The sequence below is a fragment of the Vipera ursinii genome, assembly GCF_947247035.1.
Source record: "Vipera ursinii genome assembly, chromosome: Z".
Taxonomy (NCBI): Eukaryota; Metazoa; Chordata; class Lepidosauria; order Squamata; family Viperidae; genus Vipera; species Vipera ursinii.
This window is the reverse complement of record NC_139517.1, coordinates 111,638,229-111,662,971: the sequence shown is the minus strand read 5'-3', so window position 1 is coordinate 111,662,971 and position 24,743 is coordinate 111,638,229. Positions and strand designations below refer to the sequence as shown.

At 36.3% G+C, this 24,743-nt stretch overlaps 1 protein-coding gene across 1 annotated transcript in view; it reads right to left on the bottom strand.

The window, feature by feature from the left end:
* The window catches only part of CCDC7 (coiled-coil domain containing 7), a 297,769-nt gene that overhangs the window by 113,823 nt on the left and 159,203 nt on the right, over positions 1–24,743 (bottom strand). Inside the window, 10 exon segments of the mRNA XM_083379044.1 lie at positions 573–692; positions 2,054–2,179; positions 4,435–4,542; positions 5,137–5,262; positions 6,170–6,304; positions 8,232–8,354; positions 13,459–13,578; positions 13,975–14,100; positions 19,329–19,448; positions 23,226–23,342. Coding sequence (XP_083235170.1) covers positions 573–692; positions 2,054–2,179; positions 4,435–4,542; positions 5,137–5,262; positions 6,170–6,304; positions 8,232–8,354; positions 13,459–13,578; positions 13,975–14,100; positions 19,329–19,448; positions 23,226–23,342 — 1,221 coding nt within the window.

Below are 24,743 nucleotides of genomic sequence, written 5' to 3'. Positions count from 1 at the left end.
TATTGGAAGATTGCTATCATATCACCCTAGTTCTACTTTTCATTAAACTACGCATATTTCTGCAATCATTCTTCATATGTTTTAGTGTCCAGTCTCAACATCTTTTTTATATTGTGACCAAAACTGGATGCAGTATTCCAAGTGTGGTGTTACCAAGTCATTGTAAAGTGGTATTAACACTTCATGTGATCTTGATTCTATCCCTCTATTAATGCAGCCTAGGACTGTGTTGGCTTTTTTTGGCAGCTGCAGCACACTGCTCACTCATACTTGTGACTGTCATTTTTTTTCTCCTAATTTTCAATTTTTATCTCTGTTCAGGAGCATTATTAAAGAAATAATATTTTGCAGTGATATTGGCTTACACATTAATTCTCCTTGTCATCCTAACGCTATAATTTCAATGTACCACTTTCACTGATCAGTTCATTAATTTTAATTTTTATTACTAATTAATGTAATTAATTTGTCAATATATCCAATTTTTTGTTTATTTGATTTTTGTTGTAATTAATTTGTTCATATGCTGAACTTTTCTGTTTATTTTTCATTAACTACTGATTTTTACTTACCACTGGTACTGTCTGGGTGGACAGCTGCAAGAACTTGAACTTCCTGCAGCTCTTTTTGATTGAATGCCAAATCTTCCAGTATTTCAAACTTCTTTTCTAACAATTCATTTAGATCTTTCTCTGCAAAATTGCGACATTTTAAATAAGACATCACTGTTCCCCCAAAAAGAATAAGCTTATGCAAAAAATAAATTACTTAATGGAAATTTCAAATGCCACCTTTATCATTACAATGTAAACAACAGACAAATGAATGTATAATCAAGTAAGATTCTTTTACATTCTTTTAATGGAACACATTTTGCATTATAAAACCATTTTGCATTACATAGGTTTATATTAAATAAAATTATAATATTCTCAGATGGCGATAACAAATATGAAAGACAGATTTAAATTAAAAATATTAATGATTTACAGAAGAAAAAGGTATTTCTTTGAGCCTTATGACAAAAAATATTCATAGATTATCCAAACCATACAACCATCATTACTGAACACAGAGAACTGAACAATCAATCCTAGGTAGTAGGATTCAAATTATGACAAAAAATTAATTGATAGCCAATGTATTTTCTATAGGCTGTATGTAAAGGAATACCAGGACATCTGGCAGTACTTGTAATCATATTCTGGATGTTTTCACAGGGTCTCCAATATTAATCAATGTGCATCCTATTATTCAGTCCCCATAGATAATATTGCACAGTCTATATGAGGCATTCTGAGTCATAAAGATGTTAACAACTGCTTTACAGGCTTCAGTTAAATTCTTGTTACCCACTTTGCCCTGGGACCCACAAAGAAGCACCATTCACAGTGGAAAGATTCTTTTTGATATTGCTCAGTAAAGTTTTGATTAGTATAGTAGAATATCAGTCTTTCATGCTTTATAATTTATAATTTCACTATAAATCCTTTAGGAAGTAAATGAAGACAGTGCTTTTGCTAAATGGGATTGCCTACAAACAAATAAGATAATACTATACCAGTCAATAGTATAAAGGAGCCAATAAAATCACTTTGTTCTTACTTTTACAAGAATTAAGTCCCCCCAGCAGTATAAAATTTGAATTCAATCACTGATATGTGAATAATAAATCAGAAGATTTATATATTTATAATATTTGAAAAGGTTTTACCTACAGTTTTTTTCCAAGGGCTTCAAGCATAATTAAAATTAAAAACAAGCAGGATTTAAATATGGAGAAACTAGCAGAGATGAAATCTCATACACTTCCTATTGCATTGTCTCATTTGTCTAGAGATGATCTTGAAATTCTGGTTTACTAAATTTCTAGTTCAATGGTGGGAACAATATGAAGCCTAGGCAAATCTTTAAAGTCCAAAAAAGCCACTGAATTACTCACAAAACTTATACCTGGTAAAGAGTGATCATGAGTTAGTACTCACATTTATCTTCTCCCAACTTCCTATTCTTCTATTGTGATAGCTTTCAATACAGCATTTTATTTGCTTACCGCTGGCTCTTATATCGAGAAGTATTTCTGAAGTACTATGTTCTGCTCTTTGAATATTCTTTACTATGGTCTCCAACTCTGCAGTTAAATGTTTCCTTTGCTCAGTTAGCTGCTTTTGCTTATCTTCTACAAAAACATTTTAGATCAATTCACAACAAATTATTAAATGAGTACAATTGCTGTACAATATTGCAATCAGTATTCAATATAAATCTCAATTTTTTATATTTTACAAAACTTCTTAAATTAACTGAGTTAAAGTGTATAATCAAAGTGTTCTTTGTCTTAATATCCAAGTTGGCACTATTAAGCAAGTTACAGGTTAGAAACCAGGATCTTAACTATATTAAGATGGGGCTGCCCTTGAGGTCCACCCGGAGACTTCAACTGGTGCAGAATGCAGCCGCGCGAGTTGTCTTGGGGGTTTCCCGATACTCCCATGTTACACCTTTGCTCCGCGAGCTGCATTGGCTACGGGTTGCTCTCCGGGTGAGGTTCAAGGTGTTAGTGATGACTTACAAAGCCCTTCATGGCATGGGTCCGGATTACCTACAGCAACACCTGCGGCCGGCGTCAACTTCCCTCCGTCCAGTGCGCTCCCACAGAGAGGGCCTCCTCAGGGTACCTCCGATCAAAGAATGCCGATTGGTGGCCCCCAGGGGGAGAGCGTTCTCTGTGGGCGTGCCAGACCTATGGAACCACTTACCGGTCGAGCTCCGGATGGCCCCCAACCTTCGCTCCTTCCGGCACGATCTCAAAACCTTCTTTTTTGAACAAGCTGGCCTGGTCTGATGGGATGGGGTTGGGTTTTTTATAATTAGTTTTAATTTTTAATATGTATCAATTACTACGGGCATAGTTGTTTAATCACTTTTTAATTTTTGTATCCTGTTTTTTATTATGCATTGCCCTGTTCACCGCCCTGAGTCCTTCGGGAGAAGGGCGGTATACAAATTAAATTATTAAATTAAATTAAATTAAATTAAATTTTGAAATCATAATTTAACAAAGTTTATCTACACAAACAAATACAAACCAATGTTATGTAATATCTAGGTAGTTTGGCTGTATTACTATTATCTTTCTCATCTTTTTTTATTACTTTCTCTTATTGGGATCTTATGTTTATTTTATTTTGTTGTTTATATGTAGACTGAGAGCTTCTGCACCACAGACAATTTCTTTCTATGTCAAATCATACTTGGCCAATAAAGTATTCTGTGCTATGCTATGGTATGCTACGTTACACTATGCTATTATATGGTATGCTATGCTAATCTCTAGGAACTTAGATAACTTTTGAAATTTCTAAATATATTTCAAACATATGTTAAGACTGATTTATGCCCTATTTGAGGAAAAAATGTATATGCAATCCATTGATATTCCTAATTTCAGTTATGGATCTTTCAGACCACAGTCATTAGAGTAATAACTGGAGGCACTGTATTAAATTGGAAGGCAGATTTCAGGAACTTAACCTGGGGATTAAATGCTTTACTGCCCGACGTTTCTATTATGGAATCTCTCAGGTTTCTATTTTTCTCTAAGCTACTTAAATGACACTATATTCAAAGTTTTGGAAGAAAATGTCATCATTAAATATATGAAATGAAACTATATATATTCTTTTCATTAAATTCAGGTGAGTATCTATTGACAAAGTATTACTATATAACTAAAGAATGATATAAAAATATCTGCAGTAAATACTAAAAGTAGCAAATTATTGTTAAAAAGGTAAAGGTTCCCCCGCACGTCCGTGCTAGTCGTTTCCGACTCTAGGGGCCAGTGCTCATCTCCGTTTCAAAGCCGAAGAGCCAGCGTTTGTCCGAGGACGTCTCCGTGGTCATGTGGCCGGCATGACTAGACGCCAAAGGCGCACGGAACGCTGTTACCTTCCCACCGTAGTGGTCCCTACTTTTCTACTTGCATTTTTACGTGCTTTTGAACTGCTAGGTTGGCAGAAGCTGGGATGAGTAACAGGCGCTCACTCTGTTACACGGCACTCGGGATTTGACCCGCCAAACTGCCGACCTTCTGATCGACAAGCTCAGCGTCCTAACCCACTGATCCAGCAAAAGTACAGTATATTAAAAAAGATGAAATGATATATTGTCAATGTTTAAAATTCTTTTGCAACTGCTTTTATAAAATAGTTCATCTTCCAATGCCATGAAAGCACATGTAATTAACCTGCTAAAATACTGAGCAGGAAACTCCAGTCTAAGAGTTTACTGCATGTCCTACTTATATAACTATTAAAACAGGAATAATTTTCTATAGCCATGCCCAGTTTCTCTAACAAATGAAGCACATTAATTCAAGGTGCAGAGGATTAATATTAAAGCTGAAAGAATAAGGAATCACCACAAACATACCACCCAAGCCACCAGGTTGGGCCGCTGCAAGAGCTTGAGCTTCTTGTAGCCTTTTTAGATTTTCCAATAACAATTGTTTCTTCTCAGATAGTGTATATAATTCTTTTTCTGCAAAAAAGAGAAAGGTTTTAAATTGTCTCTTCAAATTTATTTAAGAAGCTTCTTATTGCTCAGAAAATTAAAAAGAAAAATGTTTTAATGTTTCAATATAGTTCATATAATGTATAATTTATCTATTATTGCAGAATTCTTAAGTACAAAGAAACAAAGTAGGATAAGAAATGTGCCACAAAGCCAATAGAATTTTCTGTGAAATTTGAATTATGTTCCTACAGGAACCCATGAAAACTTTCCTGACAAGGTACAATTTCTTTGTATAGCATACGAAAAACAGTATTCATTCTGATCTCTTGATCAGTATGAAGTAAACAGTAAAATTTAAAACCTTACATATTAAATATATATTACCATAATATTGCAAAATAAATATTTGAGAAATACCTAGCAAGATACAGCTTTATAATATTTTTATCATGTAAATTAATTGATTATAGCATTTTATTTTATTTTCTGACAAAAATTGAAATTACTTTTTCAAGCATGAGTTTATTTCGTTTCTAATAAAGAATGCCATTCTGATGGAATTTATAACTCTTTTGCTTAGAAAAAGGTTTTATATATTTATTTCTTTTGTTAACTTACCTCCATAATGTCTATCTGGAAATTTCTCCGAAGCACCTTGCTGCAATGCTAATATTTCCTGAAAAACTTTCTTTAGCTCTTCAGACAAATTGCTTCTTTTATCAGATAATACTTGTAATTTATGCTCTGTAAAAATAATTAAGTCAGTTCATTTAAAAATGCTGATATATTTGCCCTATTTACAATATATGCATACAATTGGTATTTAGTATATCACAGGTTGTTCAAAAGCATGATTCTAATTTGACTGAACTGTATTTTTAGCTGTGACATTTATAGTTTTTAATGTTTTTAATATTTGTTAATGATAGTGATTTAGATATTTGTAATTTTAGTTTTGTTACACACTTCCCAGTCACTTGCTTATGAGATGACTTGCTGTATAAATTAAATTAAATAAATGTTAAATAAATAAATAAATATAAATAAATTATTCTTGTAAAGAAATCAAAGCTATAGCTGCATCTATTCATCATTTAATTTTAAGGAAATGGATATCGGTAAGAATCTAGTTAAAAATTAAGCTGTTTAGCATGTCAAAAATCATAATGTTGATAAAACTTCATTTTTTATTAAATGTGAATTAACATTGGCCTTTCACTTACCACATATATGTTTTTTAAATTTTTAAATTTAAACAATACAACAAGCTGTTACAGTTTACAACTAGAATGAAAATGTTTAAATACTTCCATTTAACCAAGTCACAGAAGAAAAATGTCTCAGCCTTGTTGTACCAGCTACTATGAATAAAATCTAAAGTAAAACCCAATTATCTAGTGTACTAAACAAATGTGAGTAACAACAATTCTATGTAGTGCTGTGGTGTTTCTCAAGTTGTGATTCTAAAACTTTACTGAATCACTTTTTTCTTGCTCCTTTCTTTTTATCAGTGACAGAAAATTTGAGAAGTCTTGCTTACAGTTCAGCAAATACTATTTCATCTTAATTATAAATTCAATTGAGACAAAGAAACTTACTTCAAATTTTATATATCTGGCATTACAAATATTAGAAATTACAGTTTACCTACCATTGATATATCCTGGTTCAGCAGCTACAAGAGCCTGAGCATCTTCTAATTCTGTCCAATTCGAAGCTAAACTTTTCTGTAGCAATTCTTTTTTTTTAAGTAGGTGATTCAGTGGTCTCCCTTTTTGAATTATTTCTTTAAAAATATTTTAAAATATTCTCATTATTTATAAAATCACATAACATGAACAATTATTTTCAAAAACTGGATTATTTCATATATTGCTAAATATTATTGTAGATCTCATTCAATAAAACAAAACAAACTAAATGAAATTATTTTGGATGACTAATAACCTTCTGCAGACCTGTCTCTCGCAAAAACCCCTTTGCCCAAGCCAACAAAAAATTAAGTAAATAGGGAGGGCAGACTAATGGTGTCAAATGACAACAAATGACACAAAGAGATGACTTCAAATCTGCTTGAATTTGCTTTCATTGAGTTTTGTGTGGGTAAAATGCATTTTTATTTTTTATTTTATTGATTTGTATCCCACCTTTATTATTTTTACAAATAGCTCAAGGTGATGAACATATCCAACACATCTTCTTCCTCCTGCTGTTACCCACAACATTATCCTGTGATATGAGTTGGATTGAGAGAGTGTGACTGGCCCAAAGTCATCCAACCAGCTTTCATGGTTAAGGTAGGACTTAAACTTTGGTCTCCTGCTTTTTAGTCTTGTGCCTTAACCACTACACCAAACTGGTTTTTTAGGAAAGAGAAAAAGAAACACCCATTTTATTTTTCATAAAAACTTGGTCGAATTTTTTATGTCTTTGGTGTATACATGAAATACTCTTTTAATTGCCACCTATGATAGTTAGTCACCTAAAAATATTTTAAAATATTCTCATTATTTATAAAATCACATAACATGAACAATTATTTTCAAAAACTGGATTATTTCATATATTGCTAAATATTATTGTAGATCTCATTCAATAAAACAAAACAAACTAAATGAAATTATTTTGGATGACTGATTATTTTTCATAAAAACTTGGTCAAATTTTTTATGTCTTTGGTGTATACATGAAATACTCTTTTAATTGCAACCTATGATAGTTGGTACCATGGCTTTCTTCCCCTCTGCCAATGAAACAAAGGCCAGGGGGCAACAGGTGCATCAATCCGGGGCTCTGTTCTCAGCTACAGAGGTCTTTCCTGAAGGCCTCTGCCAGCGAAACATAGGCCGGGGGCAATGTGCACAAGTGGTGGCGAGTGACCACAGAAGAAGTAGGCTGGCGGCCATGCAGGCTCCTGCTAGGTGGGGCTGTTGGTGCCATGACCGCAAGGTGAGACAGATCTCAGGACATGAGAGGCTAGACTGCAGGCGCTCTAAGGTAAGTGGGTGCACAGCACTTGGGACAGCTCCACCCCCTCTCCCACCTGCCTCGCCTCAACTTGTGGCAGCGGCACCATGAACAATCAGATGGAATGGGCAGGCGGCTAGCTGCACAGGCTCTTAACTAGGGATTATTTTGAGGGTAGGGCTTATATTAGGTGCTCACATAAAAATCAAGCTAGAGTTTATTTTCGGGAATATGTCTTATTTTTGGGAAAACATGGTATGTACAATGAGGTGGGAATGATTGTTGTGTATTCTTTTTTAACAAGCATACAAGCAGAGATGTGAGGAAGAGGATGCCAAAATCTAAAGTGACCCCACTTCACTAGCTTATAACTATCTATACTTTTCAAGAGATAAGGAAGGAAAGAATGACAGAAATTGATTGATTTTTTATGATCAGTAAGAAAAAGAAGTGTTTCTAGTAAATAGTCGCTTCTAATACAAGCATAACTCATTTTGATAAATCATTAAACAGTTTACTTTAGGCCATTGTTCCAAATAGCTATATTTATATTATATATTTATATTTATTAGATTTTTATACCGCCCTTCTCCCGAAGGACTCAGGGCGGTGTACAGGGCAATAAATCAACCATTCATCCAAGAATAGATAAAGGTGCTTGACGTACACTTCTTCTAACATTATTATAGTAAAGATGGTGATAAAACATTATTGTTAAACAAAAATTAAAACATTATAAGTCATACCACTACGTCGTTCCATCTGAGCCATTTCTAAAACATGTTCTGCATTTTGAATATCATCTACAGTTGCCTTTAAAACTGTGGTCAAGTGTTTTTTTGCCTCAAACAATTCTTGAAGTGCATGTTCTGTAAAATAATTTCAGATCAATAAACATAAATAATTTATTTATTCAATTTATTATGAGGCTTAAATAATTTTAATAGATTGCTATTAAAGCAATACATATTATTAAAATGACACTGAAGAATATTAAAAAATAGTACAAATAGATATAAACAAATACACCATGGCTATACAGTAATACCCAAAAGCCTTATGAAAAAAAAAGAAAACCATGAAAACATTAACGCTCTAATGAAGAAAAACAAGCAATGTTTATCTAATAAGGTTTTTTGATCAATATGAACTCTAAATTTAGAAATAATAATCTACAATCTACAAAATGTAATCTACTTCAAATTGAACCTTCTGGTGACTTCACATCCATGTAATGTTCTTGGCAGCAATAAAAAATGATTTGTGATTCCCTTCTTTCAGGTTTTTTTTTCTATTTCTCAATCTATTTATTTATTTATTTATTTATTTATTTATTTATTTATTTATTTATTTATTTATGGGATTTATATCCCGCCCTATCTCCCGAAGGACTCAGGGCAGCTAACAACAAAACATATAATAAATACAGAAATTAAGATAAAAATAAAATTAAAATCATCTGTGCAATAAATTAAAATTAAAAACTAAAAATAAATTAAAAATTGTAAATATAATTAATTAAAATGCCTGTCAGTCCAGGTCAGCCAGGTGGAATAGGAGTGTTTTGAGGCCACGGCGAAAGGATTGGAGATTTTGGGCCATCCGAAGCTCAGGGGGGAGCTGATTCCATAGGACTGGGGTTCCCACAGAGAAGGCCCTCCCCCTGGGGGTCACCAGCCGACATTACCTAGCTGACGGTACCCTGAGGAGGCCTTCTCTGTGTGAGCGTACTGGGCGATGGGAATTCGTTCCCGGCAGCAGATGGTCCTGCAAGTATCCCGGGCCTAAAGCCATGTAGGGCTTTAAAGGTAAGTACCAGCACCTTAAATCTCACCCGGAGGGCAACCGGTAGCCAATGCAGCTCACGCAGGAGGGGTGTAATATAGGAGTATCGGGGTGCTCCCATCACTACCCGTACAGCTGCACTCTGCACCAGCTGAAGCCTCCGGGTGGTCTTCAAGGGCAGCCCCATGTAGAGAGCATTACAGTAGTCTATACGGGAGGTAACGAGTGCGTGGGTGACTGTACGTAGGGCATCTCGGTCCAGAAAGGGGCACAATTGGTATATTAGGTGAATCTGGGCAAATGCCCCCCTAGCCATGACTCCAATATGATCTTCAAAACTGAGTCGTGAATCTAGGAGGACGCCCAGATTGCGTGCTCTATCAATGGGAGGTAACATCTCTCCTCCTATAGCCAAAGATGGAACCTCTTGGACTAAACGAGATGATGGTATGTAGAGCCACTCAGTCTTGGCCGGGTTGAGTCGAAGCCTGTTTTTCCCCATCCAAATCTGTACTGCTTCCAGTTAATGGGACATCACATCGAGGGCATCACTGGGTTGGTTCGGGGTGGAGATGAATAGCTGGGTATCATCAGCATATTGATGATATTTCACCCCGAAGCCATGGATGATCTCTCCCAGCGGCTTCATATAGATGTTGAACAGGAGGGGCGAGAGCACCGATCCCTGAGGCACTCCACAACTAAGGGGCCTAGGGCTTGACCTCTGCCCCCTAACATCGTCTGCGAATGGTCCGAGAGGTAGGAGAACCACCGCAGAACGGTGCCTCCCACTCCCAACCCCTCAAGACAACGCAGTAAGATACTGTGGTCGATGATATCAAAAGCCGCTGAGAGATCTAATAGGACCAGGACAGAGGAATAACCTCTATCTCGGGCCCGCCAGAGATCATTCACCAGTGCGACCAATGCCGTCTCCGTGCTATACCCAGGTCTGAAACCCGATTGGTATGGATCCAGATACTCAGCTTCCTCCAGGATCAAAGGGAGCTGTCGTGCCACCACGCTCTCAACGACCTTCGCAAGAAAGCGAAGGTTGGAGACAGGACGGAAGTTGTTTAAAATAGCTGGATCCAATGCAGGTTTCTTAAGGAGGGGCCTTACCACCGCCTCTTTCAAGGCAGCAGGGGAGTACCCTTCACTCAGTGAAGCATTGATAACTGCTAGGAGCCAGCCTCGTGTAACCTCCCGAGATGCATAGACTAGCCAGGAGGGACACGGGCCCAACAAACATGTGGCAGCACTTAGTTTCCCCATGATCTTGTCCACTTCATCCGGAGTCACAGGATCAAACTGTTCCCAAATGTTCTCGGCCAAATTCATTGTTTTCCTCTCATCAGATACTGCCCAGTCAGAGTCCAGACCAGCCCGAATCTGAGCAATTATGTCCACCAGATATTTACTAAATTGCTCAGCCCGTCCATGTAGCTTACAAACCTGAAACAGCCTGGTAGAAATCCATTTCCAGGGCTGACCTTTGTTTAGTTTCTGAGTGTGGGAAGGACTAAAATGACAATATGATATTAAGAAGATCCAAATGAAGTTTTTTTTTCTTTCTCTTAAAATTTCAGCTTTTAGTTCTTTTTTCATTTATTTCCTAACTTTCCTTAACTGGCCAGTTATCTTTTCTATTCTTATTTTACCCAATCCAGCCTATATTATTATTTTTTATATGAATGAAAAGACAAAGGAAAATGTGTGTGTGATATGTGTGGGTGTGTCTCTGTGTACAAAAGATGATACAAATTTCTTGTTGTGAAAGTGGTTTGTATGCACAAGAAATTTTTGGGGGTATATATTTTATTGGTATTTTTTAACATAACATAAAATCATTCAGTAATTTGTAAACAGTATGTTGTCTGGGTAACATTTATAAGACAATCTTTAACAGTTGATTTCTATATTCCATATGTTAATTTCATTTGATTTCCCCTTTCCTCAAAGTATCTTTCTTTGCAAAACATTAGATTAAGACAACTCTCATTATTTTGATAAACAACAGTTTATAGTTTTTCCAATAATCCTATTTGTCATTTTAGTTGCCTTATCGTAAATCCTGTTACCGTGCTTATTGCAGCTTATTTCTCCCCCCAAATTCTAAATATGCTTACTAGTGACAATTTTCTCAACAATTAACTACATTTACATTGGTGGATTTAATTCTATTTTTTTCCATATAAGCCCTCTCATATTTTCATATTTCTTAATCAAAAAGTAAAAAAGTAGAGAGAGAAAAAAGGAGAGAGACAAAAAAGAGGAAAAAAGAGGAAAGAAAAAAGAAGAGGGGAAAAAGACAAAAGCACTGAGATACAAAAAATAACATACGACTTAAAATATGTATCCCTCCTAATTTAATATATATTTATTCCCTTAATTTCTTATTCTTTTTCACCATAGCTGAGAATGTATTTAATCTATTTAAACTTTAAGCATTCCATTCAGTAGATCTAATCATCTAATCCTTTAACGCTCATTCAAAACACATTTTCTTATCGTCACATTTAAATAACTAAAATGTTTGCTTTGTTTAAATCATTTCAACTTTTTTTTTACAGAAAGGAAAAAGAAAAAAACATATTGTATTAATTTAAAAAAAATCATCCCTCTAAGAGTAATATATTCCAAATTTTTTCCATTTCTTTAGCCATATTCAAACAAATGTTTCTTATTGTATTAGTTAACAAAAAAATTCATCTCTCTAAGAGTAATATATTCCAAAGTTTTTCCATTTTTAGTCATATTCAAACAAATGTTTCTTTTTTAAGTATTCTCTCTAAGTCCCATCATCTTTTTTCTTGATTTCCATTTTAATCTTTTTTCTCTGGCCATTGCCTTCTTAATCAGTATGTTTTGCTGCCTCATTCGTTTCCCTGTAAAGTATTTTTTCTCATTTTTTTCCTTCAAAGTTGCTTGGATGTGTTGAAATATTTCCCATTTGAATTAAATCATGATTTTTTATTTTATATGGTTCCATCTTTAAGTCTCTATCCTCAGAATTATGTTCAGTTATCTCTACTGTATTTTCCTGGGAAATTTTTTGGAGTGAAATTAAGTTGGAGATAAGTTGATTCATACTCTCAAGGTAGTTCTGTATTTCTTTGTGGTTTAAAATCATTGTCCTTTGAAATTGTTGCCACTTATCATATGTTTCCTTTTGTAAAGTATTCATTGCTTCAGATTTGTTACTCTCACTTTGTTTACACAGCTGCATTTTTAAAGAACTTTGAGGGTCAGAGAAAAAAAAATCCTCACCCACCAGTAGGTGTCAGCGTTTGCTCATTTTTTCAGATCTTTCTAGTGTTTTTTTTTCTCTCTCTAAAGGGTAAGTTTCGCCGCTTCCGGTAACCAAAAGGAGGGAGTAAAATCCCCGCCTTTTTTTCTGGAGATCTCTTACTTTTGGGACTTTCTTCTTCAGGAAAATAGGTAGGATAGAGAAAATCAATATTCTTACACAGATTCAAGCATGCTGTTTAAGATCCACTTAGTTTAAAAGCTTATGGCTTTCGTTGTTTTCAGCTGTGGCTGGACATGAAGTTAGCCAGCCTTTTCTTTTGTTGGGTTTCTGGGAGGCTTCTCCTGGACTGTTCGGAGAGACCACCGTCTCTCCTAAGTCCCTGGGATTTCCTTCCTTCATTCCACCCCTTCAGGGTGGGTTCTGGCCCCTTAGGGTCCCGAACAAAAAGAAATTTCAACCGAAGGGTTCGGCATTCCGAATCTTCCGACTGCTCCGCTGAAAAACAGGAACCAGAAACCAAGAAATTCTTGTATATGCATAAAAGGTATAAATTTTTGTCACAGATTTTTTACTACCAGTTTCCTTATTAGGGATTCTTCTTTCAAAATATCTACCATTGCTATCCATACTATATAGTTTTAAATCTCATTTGAAGATAAAGTTATTCCCTGGGCATTTTCAGGCTCATAACTCTGGTAAGAACAAGAGGTCTTTTAATTATTGCAACCCTATTGTTATTTTATAGAACTTTTTAATTTTCATCTAAGTTAACAAAATGCTTTTTATGGAAGATAATTTTATATATTTAGTTTTTGTACACTCCCCTGGCTTCCTTTGGAAGGAAAAATCAGTATATGAATGGATAGATAATATAATAATATTAGTAATAATTCCTGTTCAAGTTTTTAAATTATGAGGCAATATAGCGACCTTACCACTGATAATGCCTGGATGGATGGATGCAAGAATCTGAGCTTCATCTGTCTCCTTCTCATTGGACTTCAACTTTTCTTGCAATTCTTTCTTCTTTACTAATAGATCATATAATTCCTTTTCTTCAGATAAAAATAGTTTTAAAATTATTCCGTGAAAACAGTTCAAAGCATAATTATATCTTATCATTAAAAATTACACATAGATCATTTCAAGTGGCAAATATTTTTTTGTTAAAAGAAATGCAAGAAATAACGACGCTGTAATAAAAGTATCTAATATTTTCAGATACCTTCATTACAGTGTCACTATTTCTTGCCTTGCATTTGTTTTACAACTCCATTATACAGCTCCATTTAAACTGAAAACCAAAAATTAAGGGGGAAAAACAGATTTTCATGACCATAAAATGACTGATTTATGGCCTCTTTCAATGTCAAGGTGGCACAATATGTGAAAGTGAACAAATGCCTAAAGTTAATGCTTTCTTTAAACAGATTCATTTAATCTGTACTTACCAATAGGTTTTCCAATTATGTCTCTTTCTGAAGCAATACTCTTTGCTTTTAGTAGATTAATGGTATTTTGCCCTAATTCTTCAATCAAAAGTCTTTTTTCATCAGAAAGTTTATATAATGTATGCTCTATAAAAATCAGATCAATAATGACATATATGTTGAAAAGGCTGCAGTAAACACTATGCTGTGGTTAATTGCTCTATTCATTCATTCATTACATTTCTATAACTATGAAACTCAATCAAGTGATTCTGGGTAACTTAAGTTTCTGTATTTCTATTCATAATATTTACAGTATTTGTCACTCTATAGTTCTCATTTGAGAACTATATATGGTAAGTACTGCACAATAATAATAATGTTCTGCATTATTTAATTTCTAAACAAGCCAAATATTGTTGCCTTATCTCATACAGTGAGGGGGGAAAATATTCGATCCCCTGCTGATTTTGTACGTTTGCACACTGACAAAGAAATGCACAGCTTAAAATTTTAATGGTAGGTTTATTTTAACAGTGAGAGACAGAATAACAACAAAAATATCCAGAAAAACACATGTCAAAAATTTACAAATTAATTTGCATTTTAATGACTAAAATAAGTCTTTGACCCCTTCACAAAACATGACTTGGTGGCAAAACCCTTGTTGGCAATCACAGGGGTCAGACATTTCTTGTAGCTGGCCACCAGGTTTGCACACATCTCAGGAGAAATTTTGTCCCACTCCTCTTTGCAGATCCTCTCCAAGTCATTAGAGTTTCAAGGCTGATGTTTGGCAACTCGAACCTTCAGCTCTCTCCACAGAGTTTCTATGGGATTAAAGACAGGCTAGCCCCTCCAGGACCTTAATGTGCTTCTTTCTGAGCCACTCCTTTGTTGCCTTGGCCATGTGTTTTGGGTCATTGTCATGCTGGAATACCCATCCACGACCCATTTTCAATGCCCTGGATGAGGGAAGAGGCTCTTACCCAAGTTTTGACAGTACATGACCCCGTCCATCGTCCCTTTGAGGTGGTGAAGTTGTCCTGTCCCCTTAGCAGAAAAACACCCCTAAAGTATAATGTTTCAACCTCCATGTCTGACAGTGGGGATGGTGTTTCCTGGGTTCATAGGCAGTATTCCTCCTCCTCCAAACACGGTAAGTTGAGTTGATGCCAAAGAGCTCGATTTTGTTCTCATCTCACCAAACACTTTCACCCAGTTCTCCTCTGAATCATTCAGATCTTCATTGGCAACCTTCAGACAGGCCTGTACATGTGCCTTTTTGAAGAGAGGGACCTTGTGGCACTGCAGGATTGTTTTCTTGGTGGCTATGGTCCCACTCCCTTGAGATCATTGACACGAACTTCCTGTGTAGATTTGGGCTGATTCCTCACCGTTTTCATAATCATTGAAATTCCACGAGGTGCATAGAGCCCCAGACTGAGGGAGACTGACAGTTATTTTGTGCTTCTTCCATTTGTGGATAATTGCACCAACTGTTGTCACCTTCTCACTAAACTGCTTAGGGATAGTCTTGTAGCCCATTCCAGCCTTGTGTAGGTCTACAATCTTGTCCCTGACATCCTTGGACAGCTCTTTGGTTTTCGCCATGGTGGGGAGTTTGGAATCATATTGATTGATTGATTGCTTCTGTGAATACAGGTAACAAGGTGAGATTAGGAGCTCATTACCTGTATAAAAGACTTGGGAACCAGAAATCTTGCTGACTGATAGGGGATCAAATACTTATTTCACTCATTAAATGTGTTTTTCTAATTATTTGTTGTTGTTGTTCTTATTCTGTCTCTCACTGTTAAAATAAATGTACCATTAAAATTAGAGACTGATCATATCTTTGTCAGCAGGTAAATGTACAACATCAGTAGGGGATCAAATAATTTTTTCCCTCATTTTAGGGAAAATTTTACCCTGCCCCTTCATGGATTACTGCCTTGTCGTGGCGAAGGGGCTTGCATAATTCAATGAAGCTATGAGCTATGCCGTGCAGGGCCATGCAAGACCGAAAGGTCATAGCAGAGAGTTCTGCCAAAATGTGATCCACTGGAGAAGGAAATGGCAACCCACTCCAGTATCTTTACCATGAAAACCCTATGGACAATACCAAAAGGCAAAACAATATGACGCTGGAAGATGAGCCCCTCAGGTCGGAAGATGTCTAATATGCTACTGGGGAAGAGCAGAGGGCTAGTACTAGTAGTGCCAGAAAGAATGAAGTGACTGGGCCAAAGCCAAAAGGACACTCAGCTGTGAATATATCTGGTGGTGAAAGGAAAGTCCGATGCTGTAAAGACTTTTTCTCCATAGGAACCTGGAATGTAAGATCCATGAATCAAGGAAAGCTGGACGTGGTCAAACAAGAGATGACAAGACTGAACATCGACATCTTAGGAATCAGCAAACTAAAATGGACAGGAATGGGTGAATTTAATTCAGATGACCATCAGGTATACTACTGCGGGCAAGAATCCCTCAGAAGAAATGGAGTAGCCTTCATAGTCAATAAAAGAGTAGGAAAATCAATACTGGGATACAATCCCCAAAATGACAGAATGATCTCAGTTCAAATCCAAGGCAAACCATTCAGTATCAAAGTAGTCCAAGTCTATGCCCCAACCACTGGGGCTGAAAAGGATGAAATTGACTGGTTTTATGAAGCCCGACAACACCTTATAGAACTAATACCAAAAAATGATGTCCTTGTCATCATGGGGAATTGGAATGCTAAAGTAGGAAGCCAAAAGATAACCAGAATAACAGGCAAGTTTGGCCTTGGAGTACAAAATGAAGCAGGGCACAGGCTGATAGAATTTTGTCAAGACAATATGACTGTGGCTTAGACAATGAGCTTCTCATTGCAAAGTTTAGGCTTAAACTGAAGAAAGTAGGGAAAAGCACTAGGCCACTCAGGTATGAATTAAATCATATTCCTGTTGAATATACAGTAGAGGTGACAAATAGATTTAAGGAATTAGATCTGATAGACAGAGTGCCTGAAGAACTATTGAGAGGTTCTCAACATTGTACAAAAGGTAGCAACTAAAACCATCCCAAAGAAAAAGAAATGCAAGAAAGCAAAATGGCTGTCTCAGGAAACTTTGCAAATAGCTGAGGAAAAGAGGGAAGCCAAAGACAAGGGAGAAAAAGATACACCCAACTGAATGCAGAATTCCAGAGAATAGCTAGAAGAGATAACAATGCCTTCTTAAATGAACAGTGCAAAGAAATAGAAGAAAACAATAGAACAGGGAGGACCAGAGATCTCTTCAAGAAAATTGGAGAGATGAAGGGAAAGTTGAATGCAAAAATGGGCATGATAAAGGACCAAAATGGCAGGGACCTAACAGAGGCAGAAGAGATTAAGAAGAGGTGGCAAAATTACACTAAAGAACTATACAAGAACAAGCTTAACGTCCCAGATAACCACGATGAGGTGGTCACTGACCTCGAGCCAGATATCCTAGAATGTGAAGTGGGCCTTAGAAAAGCTGAGCAACAACAAAGTTAGTGAAAGTGACAGTATTCCAGCTGAGATATTCAAAATCTTAAAAGACAATGCAGTAAAAGTGCTACACTCAATTTGCCAGCAAATTTGGAAAATGTGCCACAGTGGCCACAGGATTGGAAAAGATCAGTTTACATTCCAATTGCAAAGAAAGGCAGTGCCAAAGAATGTTCAAACTATCGCACCATTGCACTCATTTCACATGCTAGTAAAGTTATGCTTAAAATCCTACAAGCTAGACTCCAGCAGTATGTGGATCGAGAACTACCAGAAGTACAGGCAGGATTTTGAAGAGACAGAGGAACTAGAGATCAAATTGCCAACATACGCTGGATTATGGAGAAAGCTAGGGAGTTCCAGAAAAAATCTACTTCTGCTTCATTGACTATGCTAAAGGCTTTGATTGTGTGGATCACAACAAACTTTTTGGCAAGTTCTTAAAGAGATGGGAGTACCAGACCATCTTATTTGTCTCTTGAGAAACCTATATGCGGGTCAAGAAGCAACAGTGAGAACTGGACACAGAACCACTGATTAGTTCAAAATTGGGAAAGGAGTCCAGCAAGGCTGTATACTGTCGCCCTGCCTATTTAACTTATATGCAGAGCACATCATGAGAAAGGCAGGGCTAGATGAATCAAAAGTTGGAATTAAGAGTGCCGGGAGAAATATAAATAACTTAAGATATGCAGATGATACCACACTAATGGTAGAAAGTGAAGAAGAACTAAAGAACCTCTTTTTGTGGGTGAAGAAGGAGAGTGCAAAAGTTGGGTTGAAACTTAACATTAAGAAAACCAAGATCATGGCATCCGGCCCTCTCAATTCCTGGCAAATAGATGGAGAAGTAATGGAGGTAGTGACAGTTTTGATTTTCCTGGGCTCCAAGATTACTGCAGATGGGGATTGTATCCAAGAAATTAAAAGACGCTTGGCTCCTGGGGAGGAAAGCCATGGCAAATCTAGACAACACACTAAAAAGCAGAGACATCACCCTGTCAACAAAAGTGCGTATAGTCAAGGCTATGGTCTTCCCAGTTGCAATGTATGGCTGTGAAAGTTGGACCATAAAAAAGGCTGAGCACCAAAGAATTGAGGCCTTTGAACTATGGTGCTGGAGAAGACTCCTGGGAGTCCCTTGGACTGCAAGGCGATCAAACCAGTCAGTCCTAGAGGAGATCAACCCTGACTGCTCTTTAGAAGGCCAGATCCTGAAGTTGAAACTCAAAAACTTTGGCCACCTAATGAGAAGGAAGGACTCACTAGAGAAGAACCTAATGCTGGGAAAGATTGAGGGCAATAGAAGAAGGGGACGAGAGAGAATGAGGTGGCTGGATGGAGTCACTGAAGCAGTAGGCGTGAGCTTAAATGGACTCCAGAAGATGGTAGAGGACAGAAAGGCCTGGAGGAATGTTGTCCATGGGGTCGTGATGGGTTGGACACGACTTCGCAGTTAACAACAACAACAACATATTTACCCTGATGTTTAAAAGTGCAGTATACAGTTCTTGATTCAGCCCTACATAAGCTTCCATTTGATTTTAATTTTTTCAAACCTCCAATTGTTTAAAAAATGTTAGATCTCTGAGTTTGGTTGTTTTCTTGCATTTCATTACCCAAACTAGGTAACATCATCAGTTCTGTTCAGCCTCTCAGTTCAACTCTGAGCTGCAAATATTCTCTTTTATTGATACTTAGATCTCCTTGAATTTGGAATAAAACTTCAGTTCTTACTGCCTTCTTTAAATATTGTTTTGCATCAAAATTTTATTCAATAGTGGGAAATAATTAAAAGAAGCTGGGTTTTTTTAAAAAAAAATAAAGAAGTAACATTTGAATTAATACATACCAATGACACTGCGTGGCTCAGAAGCCACAGAAGCTGCAGCTTCATCTAGTTCTTTCTGAACAGATTCAAGCTTTGCCAATATTTCTTCTCTTTTTCCAGATAATTCATATAATTCTCTTTCTGTAACATTAATATTTCAAAAAACACATTAAAGTTATTATTACTTTTGAAGTTGCATTAAATATTAAAGCAGCTCTTGGATTTCCAGAGTATGTGAAGGATGAGACAGCTGGAGTTTACATGAACTATTGAGTTTATCCGCTTTTGGAGTAAACATCTAAAGCTAATTATATATGCAACTTTATTTTGGGTTGTTCAGAAGGAAGGCACAATAAATAGAAATAGAAAGCCTTGTAAATTATCTAGAACTCTTGGAAATAAAGCTAATTGCAGTACTACAGTATCTGAAGATTACACCACAATATGTGGGCTTTAACATTCAATTTGAAGATTACAACCGAACATAAATACGAAGATTCTGAAATTTACTGTTTAAATTAGAGTGTGTTCCAGGAATATTACAAAGTGAGAATTTGCCATTTCAACCTATATTTTTAAGTAATAGTCCTCTTTGTAGTGCTTCTCTAAGCTCTTACTGAAAGCTGTTCATAAACTGAGCTGATGAAGGACTCAGGTGTCAAAACAATTGTCTTAGCTAGAGATATCTACAAAAAAGAAGAGTTATGCCCAGTAATTGAAGATGATCATATATACATTAAATCTCAAAAGCAGTAAAAATTATCAACTTTTTTGTGCAGGGATGTATCTCCAGTAAACTCTGGTGACCAGGGGAGTGACACAAAAGAAAATGGAAAGTAAAATAACGCACCATATGAATCATCTTTTCATCCCTATCACTCTTAGAGAGATATTACCAATACCAGAGATAAGAGGACCTCCAAAGTTCCAAATATTGCTGCGGAAATAGCTATTATTGAGAGACAGCTAAACTCAGAGATTACAGAAAAACACATTGATAATAGCATAATTGTGATACAATCGTGTACAATAAGAAATTAATCTGTAACAAAGTCCCTTTAACCCTTTCCAACCTCTTGGCTTGGGAATCCTTATTCAGAAAAAATGAGAGGTTCAAAGGATTTCTCCTAGCAAAAGATTATAGAAGCTTTGGGAAAATAACATGAGTCTTTTAACAGATTTACCATAAAGTGTTCATCTGATTTAGTACTACTGGGAGAATTTCTATCTACTTTAAATGATCAATCGATGATCCATATCAAATTATTCTCAAGTGATGAACCTCCTTTGGAACCAAACTTCAGAAAAGTTTTTAATGATAATTCACTAACACACAACCATTCTCAAATTCAGACTCATTTTTATAAATAATAAGAGAATATTCCAATGGATATTTTTGCATTTCATCAGAAGGAAGACAAAAGCAACATAATAAAAAACCCACTATTCTTCTTAGAAGTAGAGAGGGGCTTTCTTGTACAAGGTTTTGCAAGATATGAATTTCTCAGAAAGCACAGTTGCAAAAGGCAAAGGTTAAGAGACTGTTCTGTATTCTGACTCTGAGGAAACCAATTGTTATGCTTTGCTGACATCTGGTGGCTTGACATGATCTTATCACCAGCAAGCATAATCCATGAGTTCCCCTGATAGATCTGCTAGAAGAACGTGGCTGGCTAAGAACTGACCACAGGATAGCTTATGTTCAGGGACAACTAGTCTCCTTCATTGTATTAAGCTGGCAATAGAGATGAGTGGAAAAGGGGGTTTATTCCTTTGCGCGTTCTCTCTCTCAAATGAACACTGGGATAGAATAAGAAAACTAAAACACTCCGCTCATAGAACGCATCACCGGTCTATTCGTTACGGCCGGCCGTATTCCTTTGAACCGCTTCACATCGCATCCGTTTTTGGGGAATTAGGTGGATACACGTTGTTCCTGCAGACACAGAAAACGCAACATCTTTCTTCCCTTTTTGCCTTGTTTGTGCTGCAATGGTTTACCATAAATCCACCCATAAGGACAGGATACTTCACTACGAAAGTAATCACCCCATAACCCACAAGGCCAGCTGTATCAGGACCCTCTTTAGATGTGTAGACACACATTGCAGCACAAACAAGGCAAAAAGGGAAGAAAGACGTCGCCTTTACCATGTCTGCAGGAACAATGGATTTCCACCTAATTTTATTAGGCAATACAGCAGGCCAGGTGAACCTACTTGCCATCAACGTGAAAACGCCTTAACATCACGGATAACACTGCCTTATATCCATGGTGTATCCGAGGCCACAGCACATATATTGGCCCCTCACAAGGTCAGTGTTACCCACATACCTGATCGGATTCTATGAGCTTGTGTCATGAGCTCTAAAGACCCACTCCCCAATGAGGAAAAATCCTTGGTTGGGTATGTCATGCCAAAATTGCAATTGCAACTACATTGGGGAGATGGCAAAACGACTGAGGACCAGAGTGCACGAACAGAAGCTTGCTATTAGAAGACAAGCACAGCATTCACAGGTGTGGGCACACATGGCCACACATAACCACGTCCTCAATCTAACAGGGACCGAAGCAATTGCAAGTGATAACACTAAAGGCGGCCGTTTGTTGAAGGAAGCCTGATTTTCAAACCACTCCTCCATCAACCGGCACTTAGACCTCCCCGCTGCATACCAGCCACTAAGGAATTGGGAAAAGGAACCAGTGACGTGTTCTATGAACGAAGCACGGAAACACTGACAGTATAAATGTGATTTCCCCACCCCAGCGTTTTATATCCTGACAACGTTGGCAGTTAGCCAACGAAAGGTTGATCTTTTAACAATAAATATATATAACAATATATATGTCTTCAGATTCTTCACACTGCTTATTGGGAAAAGTCCCAATGTAGGAGATCACATAGCTCTCTGAGTCAATAACTTTCAATTACATTATTATTATTTCAATATTTTTATTGACTTGTTAAGCTTGTTTCCTGCTTTCTTCTCAGTTTCTGCTATTGTTAAACAGAGCAAAAGCAAAAAAGGAAAAGAGTTTGAAAATAAACAATAGGCTTTTTAAATCACAAAATATTTGTTTGTTTGCTTGCTTGCTTGCTTGCCACTATCTCACCATGGGGCTATCCTAGGAGGCTTACAACAGTACAACATAAAATTGTAAGAAATGTAACTATAACAATAGTAAAAAAAATACAAATAATGAAAATACAGCAATATAAATTAAAAAATAGGTAGGGAAGGAACAGGATGCATGGGGGGGCGGGGCGGGGTGGTAGAGCTCTGTTAATAGTTAATAGCCATTTCCCTATGCAGAATTACCTTTAGAAGCAAGTTAAATATTGAGGCCTAAGTCTTCCTTTCGATTTTCTTTTTCCTTTTCTTTTTTTTTTCTATATGAAATATTAGTATTGTTTGTAGTTACCTTATATGAGCTAGAGAGTGATAGATTTAAGAATTTATTGTTGGTAGCATATGGATGTTTATGATTGTTCTTTGTTTTTATACCCTGTACTTAGCTCTGGGAAGTCAGGGGGGGGGAGGGGGAAAAGGGGGGGTAGGGGTAGGGAGGGAGAGGTAGGGGAGGGGGAGAGGGGATTGTTAAAGATAAAATGTATTTTTAAAACTTTTCAATAAAAAAAATATTGAGGTGAAAAGGGAGAAAAGGATGAGTACAGTTTCCAATTACTATTTGTTTTAATGAGAAAAGACAAAATGCTCTTGGACATGGTCAAGGGATTAAATCAATGCGGTTTCATCAAGAGAGGGAAGAACAATTCTATATCACTTGGTTTTTCATCTTTTTCATCTAGATGGTGTGTATGTTATTCCCAAATGATCAGAGTTTCAATTCAGAAGCAGTGTATGCTTGATAAATCCTTGTAAAATTCACAATATAATTTATTTTCTACTTACCATCAGGATGCCCAATAGAATCATCTCCAGAAGTAAGTTTTTGTATTTCATGTGTAATTGTCTCTAGATTTGCAATGAGAGATCTTCTTTGCTTAGTTAATTCCTGTAGTTTATAATCTAGAAATATTATATATAACTTCATAAAAATAATATACTTTGAAATCAGTCTATTATACTTTATCACAATTTGTATCAAATATATATAAATGAATGATATTTGCTTTTAGTTCAGTGGTTACTTCATCTGTTTGAAAGGTTATAACCTCTCTTACAAGTGAAGTTAGTTACTAAATATTTTTTTCTTTCTAAATGTTTCTGACATTGTAGAATCTTATTTGTAAAGGTTTTCAATATAATTTTTCAGTCTTCCTTCAACCTTTTCAACATTTGAATATTGCTATCTTAATAATACATTTTCTTGTAATTTTTCTGGATATCTTAAAAATATCATTAATTTGATCATTAATTTTTTAATTGGCTCAGCCAATCTCAATGTATACATGGTGGTACTTTGACAGTAAAGGTTCATTCATCTAGCCAGGAATGTTCCAATGCAATTTAGATTCTCCCCAAGAGGCCATCTGATATATGCCATTCCGAATAGGAGAAGAGGGCAAACAGCACTGTGTCTTAGACTCTCCTTTATTCAGTCTTTTTGTAAATGATCCTGTATTAATTCTGAAGAAAACACACTTTTCTGTGTGTTAAATATGTTGACATGCTGATTGCCCCTTCTGCCACAATGAGGAAGCATAGCAGGGTGGGGGAGGGGGTGGTAATTTCATTTCATCTTTCTCGACTGTGTTCAGCTTCCCTGCATTCATGCTTCTTTTGTTCCGTGTTTCTATTGTAATTCTGTCCTTGCAGTTTTGGATTTTTTTCCCTATATGACAATATCAGCAACTAAATGTCACAAAAGCTTTAATGTCCTCATTGTAAACAACATTAGTTCTCTGAAAGATCCGCACCTCTTCATCAGTAGCATTTTGAGTGTAAACCAACCTGAAAGACCCATATCTGGCATTATATCATCAATCATTTGATATCTTTTACTCATGTGGTGTTTTTATAAGAATACAGAAGTGGTTTACTATCTTCTCTTGTGTATATTGAATTAATGCCTTTGTCTTTGTCACTAAAATGATCTGCCTCTGGCATCTTCCTGTATATAGGTGCCTACTTGCTTTAGCTGAGCAGTTGGAATGACTTTCCATTTTGGGTAACCCTGCTGAAATATATATTTTTGACATATACTTCTTTTTTCACTCATCCTTCCCAGGATAAACCCTCCCCCCCCCCAAATTGAGGCAGCACAGCAGGTGGAAGGGGGGAATCTGTTTCTTTAGACATTAAAGGCATTAGTTAAAGCTACTTAAAAGCTTTACCATTATCCACATTAATTTTTGTTTGCCTATTTCCTGAATGCTGAAAATGCAGTTAGAAACAGTAAATGAGGTACAAATATTTTCCGTACATAAGCAGGCTTAAGAAACCCAATGTTTTCCTCCTCAATATATA